The sequence below is a fragment of the Trachurus trachurus genome (genome assembly GCF_905171665.1).
Source record: "Trachurus trachurus genome assembly, chromosome: 15".
NCBI lineage: Eukaryota > Metazoa > Chordata > Actinopteri > Carangiformes > Carangidae > Trachurus > Trachurus trachurus.
In genome coordinates this window covers 9,211,866-9,237,076 of record NC_139906.1, presented here as the reverse complement: position 1 = coordinate 9,237,076, position 25,211 = coordinate 9,211,866, and the positions used below count along the sequence as shown (strand labels likewise).

At 41.3% G+C, this 25,211-nt stretch overlaps 1 protein-coding gene across 2 annotated transcripts in view; it reads left to right on the top strand.

Moving 5' to 3' along the window:
* Nucleotides 1-25,211, top strand: part of slc8a1b (solute carrier family 8 member 1b) — a gene marked incomplete at both ends in the record, with an annotated part of 122,544 nt that overhangs the window by 82,140 nt on the left and 15,193 nt on the right. The window contains 3 exons of one of the 2 annotated variants that reach the window (XM_083988124.1): nucleotides 6,316-6,425; nucleotides 18,139-18,284; nucleotides 21,190-21,289. In XM_083988124.1, coding sequence (XP_083844250.1) covers nucleotides 6,316-6,425; nucleotides 18,139-18,284; nucleotides 21,190-21,289 — 356 coding nt within the window. Of the gene's footprint in view, nucleotides 1-5,866; nucleotides 5,989-6,315; nucleotides 6,426-18,138; nucleotides 18,285-21,189; nucleotides 21,290-25,211 lie in introns of both variants that reach the window. The other variant, XM_083988125.1, reaches the window with a different exon arrangement.

The window sequence follows — 25,211 nt, the reverse complement described above, 5'->3', positions numbered from 1 at the left end:
CAAACTTGATCAGCAAAAAGGAAAACTGAACATGAGCAGACAGTGAAATTGTTTTGGCACAATCGGATCACACGCTGGTTTGTAGTTTATGAACCTCTCCTTCTGTTTTTGCATAATCGATTTTCTGTTTATTCCATTATCTCCTCTCCTCCTCCTGTCTGATTGTAGGCAGGTCTCCTGTATTAAAACTCGCTGTGAAATGTTTTATAAACCCTGTCAGAGGCCAAGGGTTTTATAAGTGTTGCAAGAAATCCTGTTTGTGAAAGACAACACAACACAGAGAAGGAGAGATGATGATTCAGGGGGAGGAAGAGAGGAGATGGCGTGTGATGGAGGAGTGATGGAGAGGAGATCTGTCACAGCTGCTCAGATGCTCAGACTTGTTTTTTATGCTTTTTAGCAAAGTCAGATGGAGGACATCGCTGTGGAAACACAGATGTACACACATTGTGGTCCCTGAAGTAATATGTGCGTGCATGTGTGTGTTGTCTGTGCATGTGTGTGTGTGTGTGTATTTTGAATTCCCGGAGTTGAAATTCCTTCAGTGTGTTTGTGTGGGGGTGTGATAGCATGCTAGTGTGATACATTTGTGAATGCTGTCGTGCAAGTGTGATACCACCTCTGTCTGTGTGAGTGTGTGCTGTGGTATTTCTGTCCTTGTGAGGACCAGTGTAACTTTAGAGCTGTGAAAGTGGGAACATTTTTGCAAAGTTGGGATATTTTGGGTTGATTTCTGTCAAAGCGTTCTTTGAAGTTATTCTGCTAGAAATTGAATATAATATTCATAATTATGTTTTTGCTTGTGTATAATGACCTATTAAAGCAGAAGTGAGTGATCCGGTCGTTTTCGCTAATGCTGTGTTCCAGGCAGGCTTTTGAAATCGTAAATTACAGCTTCAAGTCACAACTTACGACTTTGTAGCGTTCCAGGCAACCCACTCGTGTTTTTCCGACCTGTTTTACCGGTGAAAGTCACTATAACGGCCACTCGTAACTTCCGACCGGTGAACTCGTACCAGATCGAACTGGTATGACTTCACGGTCGGAAAAACACGAGTTTCCTTGAACGCACCATAACAGTCCTCGTCGCTACGTCACCACATTCACAGCGTTCCTTGGCTGCACACACAGCCCTGCATGCCGTTCTCTCTCCTCATTGGATAAAAACTGTAGGATACGATAAATGTTTTCTCTTCGGCTCAGAGCAGAGCAGAGTGACTGAGAGACCCGTGTTTCAGTCCAAACACTCTATGTAAGTGATTGCTGTCGGAAGATATAACTATTTAAGACTTAAATTAACACAAATATATCACTCACTTCTGCTTTAATGGCTTTGTTTTCATTATAATAACTCATAATATCTATGTAGAGAGCAGGTCTTCTTCCACAGAGGTTTAAATGGCAGGTTTAGGTTTAGTTTAGGTTTAGTAAATGGACAAATGAATACAACATGTCTGTTAGAGTCATCTTAAGTAAAGGAACACAAGCTCACATATGTGTAAAGAGTGTAAATTTCACATTCAATGTGCTGACATCACATGTTTCGAAGCACATTTCCTACTGCTTTATTTTTACCAGACCATCACATGTCACACGCACGCACACACACATGCACGCACGCACAAATACATCATCGCACTGTCCTCAGTGTGTGAATGTTTGGTAGATTAACATGTGATTGAACACAGACACAAAAAGAGCCGGCGCTCACTGCAAACAATGTAGACTACTGTGTAATGTCAAAGCCCTACACATATCATTACATACTATACATTCACACACAGACATACACGCACACACATACATGTATACTGACACTTACTGTGTGTGTACAGTATGTGAACCCTTCTCTCTCTCCCAAACACACTCTTCTTGTCAGCGCACACACATACACATACACACACACCCATCATCGGTCTGGAAACAATCTTCTCCACCCCTGTTGGTTACCCAAACATTGCGTTACCACGGCAACGGGACAACGCACTGTACGGCCAGCATGTTTGTCATGTCATATGTGCGTGTTGGCGTGTTTCAGTGAGTGTATATGTGTGAAAAGAGAGAGAGAGAGAGAGAGAGAGAGAGAGAGAGAGAGGGTTCAGATCAAGATGATAAATCCAGTTCATTGTGAATGGATTACATCTGCATCGATGCGCTGGAACAGATTGACTGTGAGAATATGTGTCCAAGAGTGTGTGTGTGAGATTGTGTGAGTGTGTGTGTGTGTGTGTTTTTCCAGCGAGTTGGTCATCTGTGGGCTTTGCCAGCTTCAACAGAGGAGTCACCATTCCCGAACTTGGGAAAACAGTTCACCAATCTCCTCTGCACGAATGATTCATTACCATTTTATGCATATATGGAGGCTAAATCACTGTTTTTATTCTTTCCACACAGAGAAGTTTCCTATGATTTAATGTCATCACTGGTCCAGATGTCCTACAATGACTCTGATGAATTAGGTTAATGATACAAAAACATTCATTCTGCTGCTGATTTGACAGAAACGTTTGTTGTTTTTTTTAAGTGGAAACCAAAGCCAAGGCCGCTCTCACATGAGACAAGCTTTGCTTTGGGTGCTTCCGTGATTTATGTTCATTCAGACGTCGTCTGTGCTCTCAGTCCTGTGCAAATCTGCCATGTAAAAAAAAAAGCTTTTAAAGTGAAAGTCCTGCCAAGACGGGTTATCTGGAAATATTAGTCTCATGAATCAGTGATTTGGTGTTAACAAGGCTCAGATGGTTTTACTGCATTATTTCCTGCTTTCCTGAGTCATGGAGGCTGCAGTGGGTTTTTAATGAAAGCCTTGATATTGCAGTGTGGGTGCAAAGTGGAGAACTGCATGTAGCTGCACAGCAGGAGGACCCACTTAAAAGACGGAGCCAATCAGCAAACTGGTTATGAGTGAAACACAGACAAATGAAAATCACAAACAGGAAGGGGCAAAACAAAGTTAGCGCTGTTTTTTTTTAACTTACAAAAACTCTCTGTGAACTTCTCGTACAACTGGTAAAAAAAAAAAAAACTTGGATGAATGGAAATAATATTATCAGCGTTCAGATCCCCAGTGGGATATGAAACTTTGCCGTTTCCCTGAGCACTTCCACTCCATCATCTTGGGAGAACTACCTTGCTGAAGGGCTCCACCCGGAGGCAGGGGAGGGTTTTTTACTCCATCACTCCTCCAGCAGTAACTGACAGTCTGTTGGTCTTGAGCTCCTCCAGGCCAGAAGGTGAAAACTATTCTCCATCTGCTGTTATGGGACAGTGATAAATGCGCTAATCCCTGTAGCGTAATGAGTTACTCCCAGATATTTGCCTCAATGTGTGTGTGTGTGTGTGTGTGTCAGCGTTTGCGTTTCACATTTTAATGGATTAACCTCTACTGTGTTTGTATTATGCAGCTGATAGATTAACCTGCAATGCTCCTGTGTATAATTAGATGATTAGCAGGCTGCTATATGTCTTCTGTCATGAGAGGGGCAGGCTGTGCACACCGAGCCGGTATGTGGTTCAACAAAAAAAAAAAAAAAAATCAAAGTCGATTTACTCACGTGCTGTATTCAGACATATGTTTGCAGTACTTATTTGTCCTTCCTGCTACACAACTTCATTTACGAGGGAGGCATTGTATTTCTAATTAACTAATTAGTTTAATTTGGCAGCTGCTCTAATGAGATAAGATAAGTCATATTGTGACTTGTTTAATATGGGGTCATTCTGCACAAGTGGGTATGTTTAAACTTAAAGCACATTAGGCTAATTGTACTTTTTTTTTGTCAATGAAGCACAGTTTTTAATGCTAGACTTTAACAGTGACAATAAAATCTACGTATAGATTTGTATGAATTATTTTTGCTTTATTCATCACATTATGTTCATTCAGACTTGTGACCTACATGAGGATGAGATCGCATTTTATCACGAATAAACCATTCAATTTCAAAACTATTGGTTTTTTTCATAGTTTGGTGTTTCTGCTTTTATTTTTGGTAAAATCGAAAGAATTCTACTTCCACCAGAGCCGTGCTCTTTTTACTCTTCCAATTGCCTGTAATTTAAGAGAGTGTGGATGTGACTACGATGCTGCTAAAGTGATGCTGGCCAGCGATTCAGCACAGGTTGCAGGTCTGTGATCAGAGATAACGATGTGGGTTTCCTCTCTCAGCTGTCTCTGTTACTGTTATTGCCTGTAGTGGATTTGGATCAGATCAGCAGGATGGAGGTTTTGTTCCAGACTGGAAACACAAGATAAACACACACATGCACATATGCCCACAGGCACACACGAACACATACAGTATATACACAAAAACACACAAACACCAAGTTGTGCCTCCTCAACCATACGCACCTGAAACAAGGAGACACAAAGATGAGATCATGTCCCATAAGGTCACTGTGTGGACAGATTAGGTCACACACACCCAGTATAAACCACATCCTGCTCCATAGCCCTGTGACCTCAGTTATTAGCTTTCCTGCCAAATAGCCTATGACTGAGGCCAATTGCCACAATAAACACACACTTTCACACAGACACACACACTTTCTCTCTTCACACTCACTCTCCTCAGTCTTACGGAGGGATTTCCAGTTCAGAGACGGTGCTCAATCTGACATCTAAAGATGGATAATGATGCAAGAACATAGATTATCTGTATATGTGAGAGATGAGACTTTGACTCAGGCGCTCTTGGTTGCACAGGTTGTTGTTCTTCGCACGTCAAAAAAGAAAAGCCTCAGTAGAGTATACTGTAGGTGATGTGGCGTTTACCGTCTGTGCTCATTCAGTTTCTCTGGGTTTAGATCACAAGTCGGAGCTGGTTGGAGAGGTGTCGTCACTGTGTCTCATTGATGGTGATAGTCGAAGGTGAAGGTGTTAATTGCAGCAGCAGACGTTTCCTTTGGTTAAAAATATACACTTTTCTTTCACAGACATCTTTCCTGCTCACTCTGTCTGTTCATTGCATCTGGTCTGGAATGATTTCTTCTTATTCCTCTTCTTCATCTTCTTCTTCCTCCTGTAATGTGTCATACTTGTCTATGTGCTGATCTGTTCAACTTCAAACACTGAAATCTGTTCATTTTCAATTCAGCCATTAGTTTTTAAAGCAACCATACAGAACCTAATTTATTCTGGATATTGTAACATCTATTATAACATTTGACTTGAATTGGCTGAATTGATGGTGAATTATTCTGGTTTCCCGCAAGACATTCTGTAGAAGTAAATGAATTACACCCATTTAGACTTTAGCAGATATTTTGTCTTGTAAAAGCAAAGCAATTTGTACTAAATACTCAAATTTCAAACCTGCTGCCGGATCCAAAAGCTTTATCGATCGTACGAGACAAATTCATCAGCATTTGTCAAAATGATTAATAGAGTTGATAAACTCTCCAGCCTCTGCCATTTAGAGTTTGGCTTTCACTTTTTTTTTGCCCCTTATGTCAGGCTGCAGCAGGAGATTGAACTGAGCCTTGATCAGAACCACCGGCCGGCAGAGAGCACAGTTTATCAGATCAGTCTCTTCAGACTGATGTGAGCTGTTCAGATAACATCGCAGTTTAATCTGACATCAGATGTCAGGTTTAAATGAGTTGGATTGTTGATGGTGGTGAAGGGAAAACAGGCTCTTATTGAGTTACACTGAGTTTCTCCTTGTTACCTGATCGCTGGATGTATTGAAACTGGAAAAAAAAAATGCTCCTTGAAACTTCAGACGCTTGTGTGGAAACCGAATGCTGCTCTTTTCTGTTTTCTCTCAGTTTTCCAGTTTCCGATCTGTCCTTTTCTTGCTTTTCTGACTTCTTTTCTTTTCTTCTTCCTCCTCTTTTCCTTCCTCCCCCTTCCCCCCTTCCTCAGTAAAACCGTCAAGGTGAAAGTAATCGACGATGAGGAGTACGAGAAGAACAAAACCTTCTACATAGAGATCGGAGAGCCTCGCCTGATGGAGAGCAACGACACCAAAGGTCAGAGAGGGGGGGGTGAGACTCAGCCATGACCCTGTGAACGGTGACCCCTTGACCCCCAGAGTGTCCGCCATTTTGCAAAGGCTGCATGTTCTCATGTTCTCAGCACACGGAGACACACAGGAGGAGATTTCTTTGTGTCCTCCCTGTGAGAGTGAACATGCAGCAGGTTGTGGATCACCTCATCTCACCACATCCAACATTTGTGTGTGTGCACGTGTTTGGATTTTATTTTGTCTTATTTATTTCTGTGTGTACATACCTTGCCATGCTGTTTGTTTTTACCATGCATGCATTCACCACCTCCCTCTATATGTGTGTGTGCGTGTGTGTCCCATACAGGCAGACCATAACCCTTAGGATCTTAGACCGGGAGGAGTACAATAAGCAGTCCTCCTTCTACGTTCTGCTTGATTCCCCCCAATGGAGACGCAGCGGGAAGGAACGGACAGGTGTGACAGCCAATCGGCACTGAGAACGCACTTTATGAGCTTTCAGCTGATCCTGAATCAACAGGCCCAATCAGGAGCTAAACTCCAGTAGCTTGCTTTTTCTCCATCACTGATACAACACAACATTTTTGTGCTGAATACTGATCTGCTTCAAATAAACCATGAAAGGTGGTGAAATAAGACTAAACAGTAGTTTAACATAAGTTTAAATAATGCATGTGTTCTTGCTGCAGCTTACAAAGTTAAGTAAATGAAGTCTTCACTTTGTTTTTTTTTTCCAATCTGGATCTTATTTCTTACTAATTGAAAAAGCTGTAGTCTGTAAATGACATACTTACTTTATAATGCAGTAATTCAAGAATACCTCCCACTGAAAGGGCAAAAAATAGACATGACTGGGTAGATGATGTGTTTATATCAAATCATATTCTTTCTTTTTTTTGGAAAATCTAATATAATAGGGCAGAGAGGAGAGCACTTTTCAGTTGTCAAGGGAAAAAAAGCACTTTACAACTGGCAACACTACAAGAAATAAAAATCATCTTTCTGAAGTGACAAAGCGCAGAGCTGCTCTCTAATCGCTCATTTTTAAACAGGCCTGTTGATTTGGGATTCAGGTTGAACACACTCCGGGGGCAACTCCGCTGCTCCTTTCTGTCCCTCTCAGGTTTTTCCCCTTCGTTTTTTTTTTCTTTCTTTTCTCCTTTCCCTCCTCTGCTTCTCCTCAGACGTCTGGACACAGAACTCAGTGGGAATCACACCTGTCCTCTCTGCTCCTTTCTTCTCTTCTCCTCCTCCTCTGGCCTGTTCTCTCTTTTCCTCCGCCATGCAGCCAAGAGCTTTTAATGCCTTCAGATCTGTTCATTGCAGGTGTTTCAAAATGTCGCTTCAAAGTGTTCACAAACAGCTGGGTTGTGGATTATTGGCAGAAAAAAAAACACATTCAGTATAGAGATAATTCCCAAGAGTCTCTTCAGAGTGGGAATGCCTACAATGTGAATGATATTCATTGATGGCATTCAAGAATTAATATATAGTAAAACCACAGCACAAACACATTTTTAGATGAATAGCGTAAAGAAAAACACTGCCCCCATCATATAAAGTGGTGTTGTTACAGAGGATGTTGAGAATATTGTGGGTTTTATACAACATTATCAACACTTGCATTTGCCTGGAATATTATATTCAAGTTGGGACAGCAACAACAAAAACTGCATCATCACAACAACGACACTGCTGCTGTTCTTTTCAGCTCATGAAATGTTGATGTTTAGGAGACCAGTTCTGGTGTCCGTCTGTCCTTGTAGAGAAGAAATTAAATCATCAGTGGTTCGGAACAAACACACCTAGAATATGTATCTCTACTGGCTCCTTCGGGATAGAAGAATACAAGTTTTAGGGTTGTGGTTATCATAGAAAATAAGATAAAACATATAAAAACAACTCTAATTTCAACCACATATAAACCTTTCCTCTTCAGAGAGAGAGAGAGCATAAAACCCACCTGTTTTTATAACTGCAACAACATTATGTAACGCATTATTATCAAGTAATTGCACAAGCTGGTGCAGTTAAGACAGTCATTGAAATGCTCTCCATTGTCTCCTTCCATTACTGTGTGTTGTAAGTTGCAAAACACCGTGATGTGGGTGATCGTTATTAAAAGCTGCTGCAGTGCTCTCACTGGAGTGTTTGTGTGTGTGGTTTCAGGTGTGGGTGTGTTTGTGTGTGTCCTCCCTCAGTCACACACACACACACACACACACTGCATCTGTGCATCTGTTTTCCACTGTGTTTTTATCCATTATCTCATTTGAGCCACTCATCTCCCTCCTTTTTCTATTACGAACTGTAATGTAATATAGAGACGTAAAACCCTGGACTTTCCACTTGTTACTCATTGCCTTTCGAGCACACAACAAAATGCGCATTTAACACAAAAGCACAATGTTTTTATATTAACTTCCAGGCAAACAGCAGTTTATGTAAATAAAAAATAACGGTAATTACCCACAAATGAAATGTATGTTGATGTGAGGACGAATCAGCTCACCACTCTGTTCTCAGGTTGTCATCTGAATGGGTGTTTTATGTCTGTAAACTCACTTTACCTCTGGTGGATATGCTCATTAAAAGTAGCTCTATCTCTATCACACACACACAGACACACAAACACACACATGCACAGACACACACACACACTCTGCGCAGTTTTAATGCCAGTGTGTGTTTACCAGGCATCAGCAGCACTGTTTATAGTGATGAGGGGATCAAAGAGGAGGGCTGGATATCACATTATCACAGTCAAGCGATCAAACACACCTCGGGGACACACACATACACACACATAAACACACACATATACACACACAGGCAAACACGAGCACAGTGTAAGGGCTACACTGTGTGTTTAATGAGTGTGTTTCATGAGCTGATCTGGTGCTTCTCTCTGTGCTAAATTAGCCCTGCACTGATCTTATTCGGCCTCAGCACAAGACACTGTGTGTGTGTGTCTGAGTGAATGGGTGTCCATGCATGCAGTGTGTGTGTGTGTGTGTGCACGTGTGTGTGTGTGTGTGTGTGTGTGTGTGTGTGTGTGTGTGTGTGTGTGTTTGAGATAGATCCTAACCCTCACCCTAGTCCAGAGTTATATATTGATATCAGTTTACTTAAGTAGTCAAAGGAAACTTTAGAAGCTGGATTTCCAAGGTAACATACAGTATTTCAACAACAGTCAATTTGGAAGAATTATCTAGAGACGTTTCACTAGTAGCAGTTATTTCAATTTTTTTTTTTTTTTTTTAGCTTTTAATATCTAAATGAAGAGTTCATTTGCAAAAGCAGATAACTCCGTTTTTAAAAAATTCCAGAATCTTCATTTTTAATTTTTAATTTACATAAGGTGATATCAGTCAAACCAAAGTTGAGTGACTTTGAGATGTAACAAAACAGACATATCTCAAAAAAATAAAGTTTTATTGAAAAGAATAATTAGCAAAGAATAATTACAAAGCCTCAGCTCATTTTTTTCAAAATGGCACTTATCTGCTTTTGCAAATGAACTCTTCAAATATCTTAATCCCAAACAATTTCTGCCTTAAGAGGTTTGAGAAAGTAATAACAGATCTGCTGAACAGATGTTTGGACATATAAAAGCAATATTGTATTAAATTATACACAAGAGGCATCAGCTCTGCTGTGAATGTTATTGTGTGCTTTATATACCAAAAGTGTATAAATCTGATCTATGAGGTTCACAAACTCAATAGGTATTAAAATTATAATTTGAGAGTGTCCGTCTTGGACTATGAAAGAAAAATACTGTAAAAGTAGAAATACTTTAATGTGCTGGGCTAAGAATACCGTTAAATACTAGCATTACAAAGTCTTTGCAGTCGACATAACATCACTCATTTGGACATATTTCACCTGCGTACAGTTTTATAAGCGTTGTACAATTGTACAAATTCATAATGAGTTTTCATGTCTCATTATCTCTAGCTCTGTATCAGTGTTTACTGATGCTGTGCCTCCAGTAAATGAACTTTTCTCACACTGGGCGCCCTGCAGAGAGACTGCAGAAAGTAGAATTGATTTCCTCATTTTGGCAAAATCCAGCATATTTCAAATGGGGGGTATTAAGCCTCCTGCCCCGGAGACAACCGCTGAAAACCAACCAAAGGAGGCACGTTCACTCGCTCTAATGTTGATTAATGTGTGAATTGTGCCTGGAGATATTAATTCCAGAAAGCAGCTTTAGCATTCAGAGGGTATGAGAGTGAGAGAACAGAGTCAGCGTTTCTTATTGGAATCCAGTAAGGTCCTGTTTCATCTTCCGTCAAACCAGGACTTCAGATATTAGTGAAGTGCCTCTGAGCCGGAGATAAAAGCCTGATGTTCTTCTCCCTTTTTTTTTTTTTTTTGATTGTTTCATTTCGCAGTTTTTTGGCTGTAAACTGAGGAGGTTGACAGGATTAATGTACTAACTAAACATGCATCGGATCTGACTTTGATTTGATGCAGTGATATGAGGCGTCAGACGTTGTAGGACGAGGAAGCTGGAAATGAAACGAGTGTAGTTCAGTGAATAGTCTTGTAGCTATTTGACTTTAATGGCAACAGGAGAGACGTGAAAAGACTAACAAGGCTTTTCACTGGTGGCGGTGAATGCACAGTATCCTACAGACCACCCTGTGAAAATGTTGATAGGCGACATCTAGTGGCCGTAATGATGACGGGAGAAAAAGAAAATGTTTGGTGACGTAGGGCGTTTGGTTTGGGTGGATCAGCGCGTAAACAAAACACATAATAATAAATAATGCATTTTATTTGTAGGCGCTTTTCAAGACTCTCAATGTCGCCTTACAATAAAACAATTAAAATACAAATAATAAAACAATGCAAATACAAAATGACAAAAGAAGACAATACAGCAACAATGAACGACTGTTTTATTTCCGTTGAGTTTGAGAAAGTTGTGAGAGAACCAGGTTTTGACATCTTGCAGACAGTCAAGGTGGGGTGGAGGAAGTGCAGAACCAGGTTTGCAGGAGAGATAGAGCTGGTTGTCATCTGCATAGCAATGAAAATTGAGATTCCAGAAGATATTCCTGAAGATATTGCCGAGGGGGAGTAGGTAGGATGATGAAAAGGAGGGGTCCAAGGACAGAGCCCTGTGGCACACCACAAGGGACTGGGGAAGGTTGGGATTGGTAGTTCTTCAGCTGTACCAACTGTGTGCAACCAGAGAGGTAGGAGGTGAACCAGGAGAGAGTGGTGTGAGTTAGTCCAATGGAGATTAGGCAGTTGAGGAGGATGCTATGGGAGATTGTGTCGAAGGCTGCAGTGAGATCAAGGAGGATGAGTATGGTGAAACGCCCGGAATCTGCTGCCATGAGAAGGTCGTTGGTGATCTTTGCCAGAGCTGTTTCAGTTACTGTGATGAGGACGGAAACTGTTCATAGAGGGTATTATGGGGTGAGATGATTATGGACTGTGCAGCAACCACTTTTTCCAGGATTTTGGACAGAAAGGGAAATTTTGAAATTGGTCAGAAATTAAGGTCATTGGGGTCCAAGCCAACATCACCAATCTTGTCAAAGTAGCCGCTTGTGTTTGATTATATCCATGGGCATTTGACAAACTATCTATGTCATTATTTTGGTAACCATAAAATATAATTTTATTTATTTATTTTTTTTTTAAATACAGGCAACAATAAAACCTGTGTTTATTAAATCTTACCATTCCAGTTGGCTGCCTCACAGATAATCCAAAAACTAATCTAACCACAGAGCTGCTAAAAGTTCTCATTCATTCAGGAGAGGATGAAAAGGCTCGTGATTTACTTTTCCATTAACCTATTTCGTCCTCTTCTATTTCGGTCCGAGTTTTCCTTCATGGCCTAGAACGCCTTTCAACAGCCTCTGGAGAGCAGGTGTGAACATCCAGCTTTGGTTTGTTTGTGCAGGTGTAGCCCCGTATGTAGTATTTGCAGGTGGAGACAGATATTCAGTCATCCGACAGTGTTGTTAAGGATGCGTAGAGTAGATTTTATTTCTTCTTTTAGCAATAAAAAGGGGTCTCTGACTCCCTGTGAAGCTGTTTCGGCCGATTATATCTTTCAAAGAGAAGATTTGTGTGTCTTTTTTTTCTTTCCTGGAGGTAAAATGGGTTCACTGGGCACTTTAGAAGTTTTTTATTTTAGTTTTTTTTTTACAGAAGAGTTTGTGATGCTGTCGGTTTTTAAACTGTGCGGTCCAGAGCAGCCTGAGGACAGGAGGAGGCAGAGGAGGGTTCACTGCAGCCTGTGAACCCCCCGTCAGTCTTTTGAAAGTGCAGGAACAGCGCTGAGAGGGAAAGCAGCTAAAAACACACACGCCCCACAGAGGGTCGCGACCCCGCGGCCTCAAACACGTGCAGTATCAAACACGCACGGACGTATGCGATATACAGTGCATACATTGTGTGACCGCACAGATGGGATTACATGAGTACAGTGTATGTGACAGATTTTGTCCCACAGCAATGTCCTCTCTTCTCATTCTCCTTTTTCCCCTTTGGTCTTTCTCTGCCCTTTGTGTGAGCGCACGTGTGTGTGTGTATATATATATATGAACATGTGTGTTTAGTTATGCAACAGAACATAATAACTAACTCCATCTTTAATTAAGTCAACACACAAATAGACAAAACAACATGAATGAATTGCCGGTCGAAGTCCAGTAGTGGGCTTTTCATCATAATACAATACATCTCTATAATGTACAAACTAATTGAACCCTGTATACACACACTCTCAACAATAGTAAACAGCATCAGTAATGCATTTTAATGAGGGGCTGTGAAATAGTATCATTAACTTAGGCTATTAAACAAATCACCAAACAATGTAAATGAATGTATGTTATGTTTATTATTGTTGTGAGTGATCTTCACTTCAATTAATTTCGTTGTTCTTTCGTTTCTTTTTATATACATATATCAGTCATCAGCTACACTAAATAAACATGGCAGAGAGGAGGATATTGATTAGACGGATTCTCCTCCTCTTCCTCCTCCTCTCACTTTCTTTACTACCTCTTCCTCCTCCCTCATCATCACCCCACCTCCTCCTCCTCCTCCCCCTCTATCGGCTCTTGGATAGACAGGACTATCTGAAAACCTGTCAGCCCTCTAAAAGTTCCACTTGTCCTTTCTCCTGCTCCTCTCCTCTGCTTCCTATGGGCCTCTCCAAATGTGTGACAGTGTAACAGCGCTCCTTCTTCCTCCTCCTCCTCCTCTGCCTCCTCCCTCCTTCTCCTTGTCTCCTTCTGTACTATTTAATCCTGTCAAAGACTGCATCTCCTCCCTGCCTTCTCTCTGTCTTCTCTCTCCTTCTCCCTGTCTGTTCATCTCTACCTTGACACAGTGCAGAAGTTTCTCCCCTCTGCTCCTCCTCTTGTCTTTAAAACGCTGACAGGTTGCAAAGATACACCCCTCCCCTCCTCTTCCTCCTCCTCCCCTCCCTCCCTCTCTCCTCTGATGGAGCCTGAATCCATCAAACATGACAGGGTGTAAAAATCCTCTTCTCCTCTGCTCTCTCTCTCTCTCTCTCCTCTCACTCTTTCCTTTTTATCATTTTTCCTCCACCTATGGAGCAGCCTTCCCTCCTTCTGTCTTTCTATACCTCCGCTCTCTTTCTTGTCATCTTCTATCACCTCTGCTGAACAGGGACTCTATCAAAGCAGGGCAAGGTGTGAAATCCCACATACACATTATTAGACACACTCACACGCTCCCTCCTGTCAGCACATATTGACCCATGTTTTACCCAGACACGGACACAGACACATTTAATAAACTTAAAGCTAAGAACCCAATATTTAATCAAACTAGATTTCATTGTGTGAACTGAATAACACACTGTATCCAGTTCATTGTGCAAACACAATGGGAAGCAAAGTTGTTAAAGCCGCTCCATGCAGACGTCATTATGGTTTATATAAGTAATTGATGGCGTATGTTGACTGAGTGGCTGCAGTTAATGCATCATCTGCTTTGTTTTCAACTTTATCTCGAGACAAAGATCATGTGACTCATAATAAGCCCCCATCATGTAAATGTCTCCAGACTGAAGGAAGGAGGCAATGAATCACAGCTGAGAGTCTAAGTTCTCACAAATCGTTCAGTTTTGTCGACACTGTCAGTGACAGTCTGGCTTGGTTTATTCACTCACTTCATTTTTTTTATTAACTGCTGATTATCAATATTCTTAAGACTTAAAATCACATAATCTATAATGACAAAGAATATTATGGTGTTTCTATGAGAGATCCCTTAATTTGTGCCGCAGGTTTTATTTTGTTGTTAGGCAACATCTAATGACCGTTGTAATTATGACAGGAACAAAAGGAAAAGTGCAGCAATGTTCAAACAAGTAGGGTAGTTAATTTTGGCAAAAAAAAATCAATTTGAAAAATCTTCTCAAATTGAGGAAGCAGGATTTTTCCCTAAAACCTAACCATGTCATTTTTATGCCTTTGTGCTTAATTAGGCTACTATATCAACCAAGATGTTATTTCAGGATACACAGCCGATATGGTTGTTCAGGTGAGAGAACGGGTTGCTTTCTGCAGCTTATCCCACACTGAGAGAAGACATACAATGACAAAGCAATGTTAGCTGCATTTTTCCAAATTGTTAAGAGATCTTAAGTCAAGATTTGCACCCAGAGGAAAGTGTAGGAATGGTGTAGTTGAATAGATGATAATCTTCCTTTCATACTTTCTGAGAAGTGCTCTTGTAAACCAGGCTTTGTTATCCAGTTTGTTGTCAAGGTTGCTAACTGAATCAGTCTTGTGCTCTTTGTTGGTTTGCTGTGGCAGTTCACCGAAGCTCATTTGAACCGAAACTAAATCAGGGAAGAGGGGAGGAAGGAATTAGAGGAAGAGGAAGAGTGGATGACAGGTTTTAATACACAGAAGCAGAAACAAAGAGGACGATCAAAGGAAAAATAAAGATTAGGGAGAAGTGGTTGTGTAACACACACAGACATTTAGGGATAAATCCTGCTTGTATGTTGTTTGCATTTATTTGAAGATAGTGTATGAACAGTTTACGTGAGTGAACGTAGGGAGAAGAACCAACTTTAATGATGCTTTAATGCTGAATTCCCTCTTTGTTTAGACACTGAGCAATAATCTTCTGCTCACACACACACACACACACACACACACACACACACACACACACACACACACACACACACACACACACACACAGAGGGAGCGTAGCTAACAAGGATATTGCCAGGTCATGTTAGTCCCACATGAGGTTTAGTGAAGGGTGTTAATTGGGTTCATTAAATCACAATTACATGGTGTGTAATGGTGTGTGTTTGCGTGTATAAGTGTGTGTGTGTGTGTTTGAATCTAATTCACAGCAAATTCAACTTAGCTCAAAGTGATCCTTGAAGGACACATGTGGTGTAATTCTCATCAGCTAGTTCCACAGATTTTCAGCAAACCATTCAAATTAGAGAAACACAACTGTGTCCATTGTGTCCAATACAAAATAGCTTTTGATTGTGATTATAACGGTGTCGTTTATATAATTACTTTGTCTAAACTCAGTTGGTTTCTTTATATTCTGCACAAAGACATCCTGCTGTCACCTGCTGCTGCTGCTTCTGCTGCATCAATGCAAACCAGCACAGGACATTCAGATAATTATTTTAATTGATCGTCACTGAAAGAACAGGAATCGATAGCAGCACGGGCCCAAAGCAGCAGCAGCAACAGCCTGAGTGTAATGTTCATATGCAGTAGCAGCAGCAGATAAGTGCTGCTTTGAATAAAGTAAAAAGTAAAGTGACAAACTGAAATGTTTACTCTGGGCCTCTTCACGTCGCCTGCTGGGCTGAATATGACAGAAACACAATTATCTGACTATGTGAAGCAGCACTGCCTGTAAAAATGGATTCCAACGCACGAGCAGAGGAATAACTCCTTCACAAACCAAAGCAGAATAAAGTAAAATTGACTATTTTGACTGTTAACATCGCCGAGTGGATATAAATCAAGGAAGATGATTCAGTAACTTTGCATCCCTGCTCTTAATTTTCACACTACTGCAAACTTGACTGTGCGTTTACTGAAATATTCATGGACACCAGATTAAAGTCCAGCAGAAATCCCGATTAATAATTCTGTTTTGCAAACCCCAAATTTATTTTTACTGTACATGTATTGTGAATAGTCAAGTTGTTACTTAAATGCACCATTTTGGAGGAGTGTGGGTGTCTGTGTTTGATTGACAGCAGCTATACTGTAGCTCCACAGCAGGGAAACACAGGCAGTAATCAAACTTGCAGTGTAGCTCTGTCAGAAGCCATGGGCAGACGTCATGCTGTTAGCGGCGGTAACAGCTGGTGGCTGAAGCATGAAAGGACCACAGCTGCATCCGAACAGACCAAAGTGACGTTCACAGGTAACTTTTCAAACAGAGGATGAGTCTTAGGGAGTTAGATTACAGAGCAAATGTCAGCAGGAAAGATCATGTTGATGCTAAGAGTCTTGTGTAGTGAGGTCGTCTGCCTACGATAGAACAGCGACGTTAGTTCAATTTGATTGGATTTGATTGGTTGTCAGAGAGATAACAGTGTTACAGCGGGTTACAGCGATGATAAGGGGCACAGTTATGAAACCAAAAAATATTCTCCTCTGTAGCAGCTTGTTTATTGTGCTGTGTTTGTGTTGTATATGTGTTGCAGCTGCCTCTGTGTTGTTTTCATCTGGGAGGCTTCACTTGTTACTTCTCAGCTCTCGCGCTTCAGGTCTGAACTTCTCACTAAAGATTAAGTCCATATTGACAAAAATGGTCCTAGCAGAAATTTGTGTGTGTGTGTGTGTGTGTGTGTGTGCGAGAGAGAGAGAGCTTTAAGCTCCAAGCTGCAACTCAACTGAGGGGAACAAATGACCAGTGAACTGGTGCAGACCCACAATGCACTGCACTATAATGGGAGGCAACAGCATGGTTAACTGTTCCCCCATGGAAAATTTGATCATGGCCTCTCTCTCTCTCTCTCTCTCTCTCTCTCTCTCTCTCTCTCTCTCTCTCTCTCTCTCTCTCTCTCTCTCTCTTTCTCTCTTTGATCCCAGCTTCTACAGTGAATCTCAATTACTGACACACACCATAAAGAAAAGGGAAGAAGAAGAAAGGGGGAGAAAGAGAAGAGGGGGGGATGGAGAGGGGGGGGTCACAGGGAGACAAGGATAATGAGGTGATAGAGGAACTGGAGATATACGTTTCATTTAATAAGACTGCTGTAATTACTGAACAGTGTAAACTTAATTAAATAAGTTAAAACCACAGATATATCTAGTTATTAATTCAAAGCAAAGGTGGGTGCTGCTGGAGGTGAAGGTGACAAATCACTTTGTGCATTTGAATCCATTTGTTCAGTTCATTTTAAAGCTTCAGTGTCTTTTAACCACGAAAGTGAGAAGCTGTGTATGGCAATGGAAAAAAGCCTGAGTCTCAGTCAGAGACAGTGATTATTGATTGGTTTGTTTTTATTGTTTAGTTTAGTTTAGTTTATTATGGATCCCCATTAGTCTTCACCTTGGTAAGGACTATTCTTGCTGGGGTCCAGACACTCATATGTGACAATCTAGACATAATACAATAAAATTACAGAATTGAATAAATTAAAAAAAATATATAATACATATATAAAATTGTGTCCACAGCAAATGATCAAAAAACAAATAACTTTGCTGAAGTAGTTTTAAAGATCCAAAGCGATGGGTCACTGTCAGTCCATAATACTTGACACAAATAGACAATTACTGCCCCTATAGGGCTGATGATGTAAGTGTCCACATTTTGAACACAAATGTCTCATGTGTTCGTTAAGAAAAAATCACAAGGGTTTCCTGCGTCTTTTGTCGGGCATTACCGCACCGTTTTCACACATTTCATTTCAGCTTTTAATCGCTGCAACATGTGATGTCGGCTTTTCACCTTTCACATGTTCTGACAATATAAACCTACTTTCCTGCTTCTCTTCTTTCTCTCTAAGCTGGAGATCCTGTGGGGTTTTCTTTACCGGGTGTATCTGTCCAGTTAATCCCCCAGAACCTTCAACATCCCTGCTACTACAACATCTGCACGGCTTGATCTGACGCTGCTGCTGTCTGTCTGTCTGTTGTGGTGTTGTGTTTTTCAGAGGAGCAGCTGAAGGAAGAAGAAGAGGAAGAGGAGGCGCTGGCGGGAAAAGACGAAGAGGAGCGCCGCATCGCCGAGATGGGCCGCCCCATGCTGGGAGACCACGTCAAACTGGAGGTCATCATAGAGGAATCGTACGAGTTCAAGGTGAGGCAGGGAGCAAGATGAGATGATGAACGACACTTTTAGGTCTCGTTAAGAGGTTAATTAATCCGACAGAGGCGGCAGAGGAACCTGTTAAAATAAAAACCTGCTGTTTCAGGGCAGAGCAGCGTCTCCAGTTCCCTTTAATATAGATCCTGGTCGGAGGCGACACCGTCAACACAGTGCACTCGCATCATTAATCACCGGTGGGGGCCTGAAAACACTGGAAAGTCTCTGGAACGTGTTACTGTACTTATATCTCAAAAGACACAGACAAAAACAACACAAATACACAGTAGTTTACACTCACACACTCGGAGAACTTCCTGGTACAGGACATACAAAACATAATTGTTGTGTATCTCTGCCCTCCCTCTCCCACACAGACTCTTAATGCAAGCGTAGATGTAATTACAGTACCATCCATGTTACTGTGTGTGTGTGTGTGTGTGTGTGTGTGTGTGTGTGTGTGTGTGTGTGTGTGTGTGTGTGTGTGTGTGTGTGTGTGTGTGTGTGTGTGTGTGTGTGTGTGTGTGTGTGTGTGTGTGTGTACTAATGCATGTTCCTTGCTGCCGCTCCACCTACACGCTCACTCTAGACAGACAGTTAATAACACCCAGTAATAGCTCACCACTTGACAGGATGCTATACTTTGTCAAGTAGTTTTGCACATTAAAGTGTGTTTGTGCATATGTGTGTGTGGTATCCTATAAGCACTACCATTACCCATTGGCAGATAGTGGAGTACAATAGTGTGAGTGTCTGACATAACAGACTGAAGGGGAGAGGGAAGTAACATTAACAGAAGATAAAAGTTTCTTTTTAAAGTTAATTTGATTCAAACAATAAAACCTCTTAACAAAAGAAAAAATCTCAGTAAAGTCGATACGACAAACAAAAGACAGACAAATAGAAATTCAGTGCATGAAAGGAAGTTTATCAGTTCTTTAGTATGAAGCCTTTGAGATAAGGCTCCCATCATTATGTGGCACCTCAGTGATCACAGGTGGTGTAATAGATGATTGCCAATGGCGACCAATTATGACACAATGAAACGATCCATACACAGCAAACAGCATAATCCTCAGATGTGTGTGTGGAGTTTTCAGTACAGGGGTGTTTGTGTGTGTTTTCAGTAGCCGAAACACAAAACTCCTCTTTTTTCCACAGATTGTTCTCTCTAATTTGACGGCCGGTTCTCACAGTCCCAGTTTCTTGGCCCTGAACAGCCCAAGCTGCGACTGCAGAGACAGTAACTGTGGCTAATTAGCAACGTACAGACTGACTGTGTGTGTGTGTGTGTGTGTGTGTGTGTAGAGTGTTTTTGTGACAACCGAGTCTCTGTTCTGTCTCAGGTGAACTCTCCAGTTTCTCTCCTCTCCCTCCGCTGGGTTTACTCTTTTTGAAGTTGACTTGTAAAGTCTCGGCGAAAATGCCAATTTTTCACACATTTTCCACTCGCACGGTCACGCCTTCACCTCAGTTCATGGCGCCCGAGGGGCCGAATTCACATCAATCACATTACCCCCCCCCCCCCCCCCCCACCTCGACTTTATATGCAAGTGTGCTGCTTCAAAAAATTCATTTCACCTTTGCTCTAAATACACCTTCAGTCCAGAAGAGAGAGGTGTAAAGAATGAGGAGTGAATCACAAGTTGATCACTACCTCCCTGTCTCCTTCGCTGAGGCTTTGGCGCGGTGATGAGCAGAGCGCGAGCTGCACGAAGAGAGAAAACAACTGTGAAAAGACGTTTTTGACAACTATGCAAGAGTCCCCCTCCTCCCCCCTCAAATTGCTGCCATTACAATTCAGTGAATACATTTGGATTTTCCCACACCGGTCCATCTGAGTGTCATGATCTGAGGCAGGAAATAGAGAGGACGGCAAAGGAGGTAAAAAATAACGGCATAACACAGAATGAGGAAGACAGTAATACAAAATGGTTAAATAAACTATACCACATACAATAGGCAGAGTAAAGCTGGTTGTGTATGTATGTGTGTGTGTGTGTGTGTCCGCAGAGGCAGAGAGGCCCTATTTACACCCCTAAGCTCCATTCAACACAATTAGCATCCCAGTTTCCCTCTGAAGTGGAGAGAAAAGGAGAGAGCAATCCCCACCGCTCCACTAATTAGAACGTGATGTGTGTGTGTGTGTGTGCGTGTGAGAGAGAGAGAGAGAGAGAGAGAGAGAGAGAGCCTTAGTGTTTAAGTGTTATCTCAATCTGTCATAGGGTATTTCTTGTGAGGAAAAGAACAAAGGTGTATAAATCCTAGGAATGAAGGAGATGAGGAAGGAAACAAATGAGGGGGAAAAAATGGAGGGGTGATGGAGAGAATACAGTAAGAGAGGGGAGGACATCAAAAAGAGATGAAATTGTGTTGCATTATTTTGTGAACTTTTAACTGCACAGTCCAGTGGAAATGCTACATGAGGTGTTAAATGACGTTAAATTTTGCATGTTGTAATGATGTGATTTCAGTTCATCATTGAGTTTCTAAATAAACAGCCAGGTTGAATCATGGGAAATGCAAATAAAATGCTGCAGCTGTAAAAACATGGTGTCATGGGTTTGAATATTGAGTGCAAACAAATCATGACAGCTCCTGTTTTCTTAAATATCAATGTATCATTATTGCATGAACTCCAACACAACCACAATAACAGCTCTTAGTTTCACATCTCTCCTGAAGATTTTAAAACAATGCATTTATTCTGAAAGGACGGTGCCAGTTTCCTGTTATTCATGCCATGAAAGCAATCCAGCAGGAATCACATGCCAAGCAAATAGCAAATGGCACAAATGAATGGATTTTATGATGTAACATGGCATCTTGATGAATCCTGTGCTGTGGTGTGTGTTGTGTCTCTAACCATTACTGACCATGTCCATCTGTCCTCTGGCAGAACACGGTGGACAAGCTGATAAAGAAGACCAACCTGGCTCTGCTGGTTGGAACCAACAGCTGGAGAGACCAGTTCATAGAAGCCATCACTGTGAGCGCAGGTAAGGCCGACAGACAAGTGTGTGTGTGTCTGAAGATATGGATGTGTGTGTAGTGTTGTAGGCTATATGTGTGTGTGTTGTGTAAGTCTGAACAGCTGCACTTTCATAATTATCAATATATCTGGATTTACCAGAAATCATGCATGTGTGGTCAGTGGCTTCTAACGAGAAAAACTGTGTCTGAGAAAAATGAAGTGGGCCGTTTGGTTTCATGGTGCCATCGGGTCGTGTGTGTGTGTGTGTGTGTGTGTGTGTGTGTGTGTGTGTGTGTGTGTGTGTGTGTGTGCGTGTTTTTTTTAATGGTTACTGGAAAAATGAACTGGCTTGGTTTGATGGTTTGGCCATACAAACACTGACCAGATGGGAGATTATGTGGAGAGCGATTGTGGGAGCGACTGAGTGTGCGTGTGTGTGTGTTTAAGCTCCCACAAAGTCAGGGATGTACTTGTGCATGTGTGTGCGTGCGTGTGTGTGTGAATGTGTATTTGACAGGGCTCGAGAAAGATGGGAATATTCAACACTCATGTCTTGTCAGTGTCGAGATCTTTTATGAGCCAAGATGGTGTTAATGTCCCATGAAGAGGGAGAAAGAGAGCATGCATGTTGAAGAGTGACAGATGAGGACGACTAGTGTGAGAGTGTGAGAGTCCATATATTATGCAGAGACTGACACAGAGAGAGAGAGAGGGAGAGTATGCAGACAATGTGAAACATGCACAATGATGAAAAAGAGAGTACATGCATGAAGAAAAATACATTATTATTATTATTATTATTATAACCTTTATTTAACCAGGTTTCTCCCATTGAGATCCAAGATCTCTTTTGCAAGAGAGACCTGGCCAAGAATGGCAGCACATACAATTTCAACACATTAATCAAAGACAAAAGAAACAAATAGAATACAAATAACAATTGAATTTTCAAGATTAGTCAAAAAATAAAACATTTGCACTCAAATACACTAGAAGTGTGTGTGTATAGTATGTTTTAGCTTCGAACGCAACTGGTTAAGGAGGAAGTGGCTTTGTGTGTATACTATGCTATTCAGCTTGCTCATGTACGGTATGTGGGTGTTTTGCTCTTGTGATGAATTTTGTTTTTGGCTATCTGGAATAAAATAAAATATAGAAGAGGAAGTGACAGAGAAACACAGGACGAGAGAGAAATGTGAGGAGAGAGAGAAAGAGCTAGAAAGAGTTATTTTCTGTTTCACTGCAGAATATTTCCAGTTGATTGGTTACTAGTGGTAACTTGCCCTCTGGAGGTTGGATCATTCCACAGCAGCTCATCAGTGGAAAACTGAAGAGGAATTCAGCGAGAAAACAACTCTTCGAGCGATGGGAGCTCGTCATTGTTGTGTTGTGTTTCATCCGTGCATCCAACAGTAGAGCTGAACCATGTGCAAAAAAAAACAACCCAGCATCATTTTTGTTTTTATTTTGACAGATATTGCAACATGAGTCACCGTATTTTGATTTCTAGGCTTCGAGCATTTCTTTAGCACCACAATGCTTTTATTATGTTGTCTGGTTGTGACACATTTTAACTTTTGTAAAAAAAAAAAAAAAATACAGCTCTTGCAATGCAGATAATGCACTCACATATTTTTATCTTGAGAATATCTTTAAGAGTTAGGGGAGAGGATCGTTCTACGACCATCAGATGGTAAGCTCAAATAAGCTTAGCTGTGATCTTATCGTATCTTGAGTTATAAACATCTGCACATTATAAACAGCACCTCTTGCTGGAATAGTCAATGTGAGCAGTTGTATTGTTAAGCTGTATCATTAATGATGCAGTAAGAAGCCAATACTTTATTTATTTATTACTATTATTATATACAATGTTAAACATGTTACTGTAGTTTTGTAATATTCTAGTAGCTCAGTCATGCCTCCTGTCTGCTGGTTGACGGATTCATGACTACTGCAAGTCAGAGTTGGATGTGTGAAGCTGCCAACAATTACTATTTTTTTTTTTTTTTTAAACTAGCTTGTTTATTTCAGGAGCACATTACAGATTCAAGGTCACACATTCATAAACTGCATATGCGAGTAGAAAAACTATTAGAGGAGCAAATCACTGTTAACACTGTTAATCGGAGCAAAACATTCATTTGTGTGAATGAAAATAACTCGGATAATCACGACACACAACACAAAACACAGCTGGACCAAAAAAAATCACCCAATTTGCTGCTGTTGCCATCTTTGAAACTGGGGTTTGTGTCAGAGCATTGTTTGTGTACAGACTGCTCAATCACTTCAGCGCCTTCAAATAACTTTATCCTGTGGGTCTGTGTGTGTGTGTATGTGTGTGTGTGTGTGTGTGTTTGTTTGTGCTTTAGTTAGCCAGCCTGTCAGCCAGCCTTTGTTGGCGAGCTGATGCCATTAATGAAAAGGCCTGTCTTCACTCTCTTATCTGGGATTAGCTTGTCTAGGCTGACAGAGTGCTGTGTGTGTGTTTGTCCGTGTGTGTGTGTGTTTGTGGTAAACACAGTAAAAAGGCAGTGAGTGCAGTTTCCACTGAAGAATACGCTTTTATTGTCGGACACACTCTCTCCCTCACACACACAGACACACGCACACACAGCTTCATTACATCGTATTCACACAGCAGTTGAACACACCGAGGTTTCACCGTGATGCAAAACACTTAGGCCTGCAAAATCATAGGAGCCACACACACAGAGACATGCGATCGACAACCTAAATCAGATTCAATACCAGATCAAACTCTCGGCTGATTGGTTTTTCGGGGGCCTTTAAACCTGCAGCTGATTGGATTGCAGGAGTTCAAAAGTGTCTTAGATTCGGATCGGATTGGCTGATTGGATGTTTACGGATCAAACAGGCAGGTGATTGGTCAGACGGACATCCAGCTGTGAAAGAATTGATTGGCCAGCATCAGCAGTGTGTGCTGAGAGAGATGTGGATGTTTCCCCGTAAACTAATGGTACACTATGACAGTTACAGTATAAGTAATTGGACATCGACAACAAAGACGGCATATTTAAGACAGAAATTTGATTAGAGCTACTGTACAGGAAGCTGGAATCAGTCTGAATTCAATTACACCTGCGATCATTCCCACCAGGTCCCATTGTCTGGGCTTTACTACATCACACTCTCGCTCCTTCACACTCAGCATGTTTGTCAGTGTTTATTTGGCTCAGCTGATTTGGTGGAAGTGAGAACAATGCCAACTTGTGTGGCACCAAATAACCTTGTTGCAGCTCCTGAAAACAAAGCTGATTTTTTTACCCCCCACAGAGAAAGACTCTGTATTTTTTAATGCAGCTAAAAGAAGATACATTACAAAACTCTTTCTCTCTTGAAACTGTTTGAGGCTCCCGCTGAGATGTTTCTTGTTCTTCTGTGTACACCAAAGAAGAGCTGAGGTGTTCAATCGTGCTAATCTTAAGGAGAGATTGTGGCCACACTGCAAACGAAGACTTACTCAGTGAATACGATAATTCAACTCACAGCGACTTATGTCGTCTTATCTGTGCTGAATAAACTGTAATCAGCAAAGATAAAGTCGTATTAAATGGGTTTAAGTGGGTTTTCTACGGCCCCATCCTCTTAACTACACCACTCCATTTTTTGCATTACTCCCACACTCTCACCCTCCTCCTCCCATCTGCCTCCCCCACTTCATTACCAAACACACAAGGCAGGTCAAAGATTAATTATTCTTCCTGTGGAATACAAATGTGTTGAACCCAGAGTGGCGGAAATGAGGGAGCGTGGCTGTGACATGAGGCCACACAAGAGTCAGCTCCTCCAGGATGGATGGATGGATGGATGGATGGATGGATGCTGGAGATAAGAGAATAAGAAGGTGCAAGGTAATAAAGTCAAGATAAGAGACTGAAGGATAGAAAAACATTTCAACCAGTGAATTAACCGCAGCAGCA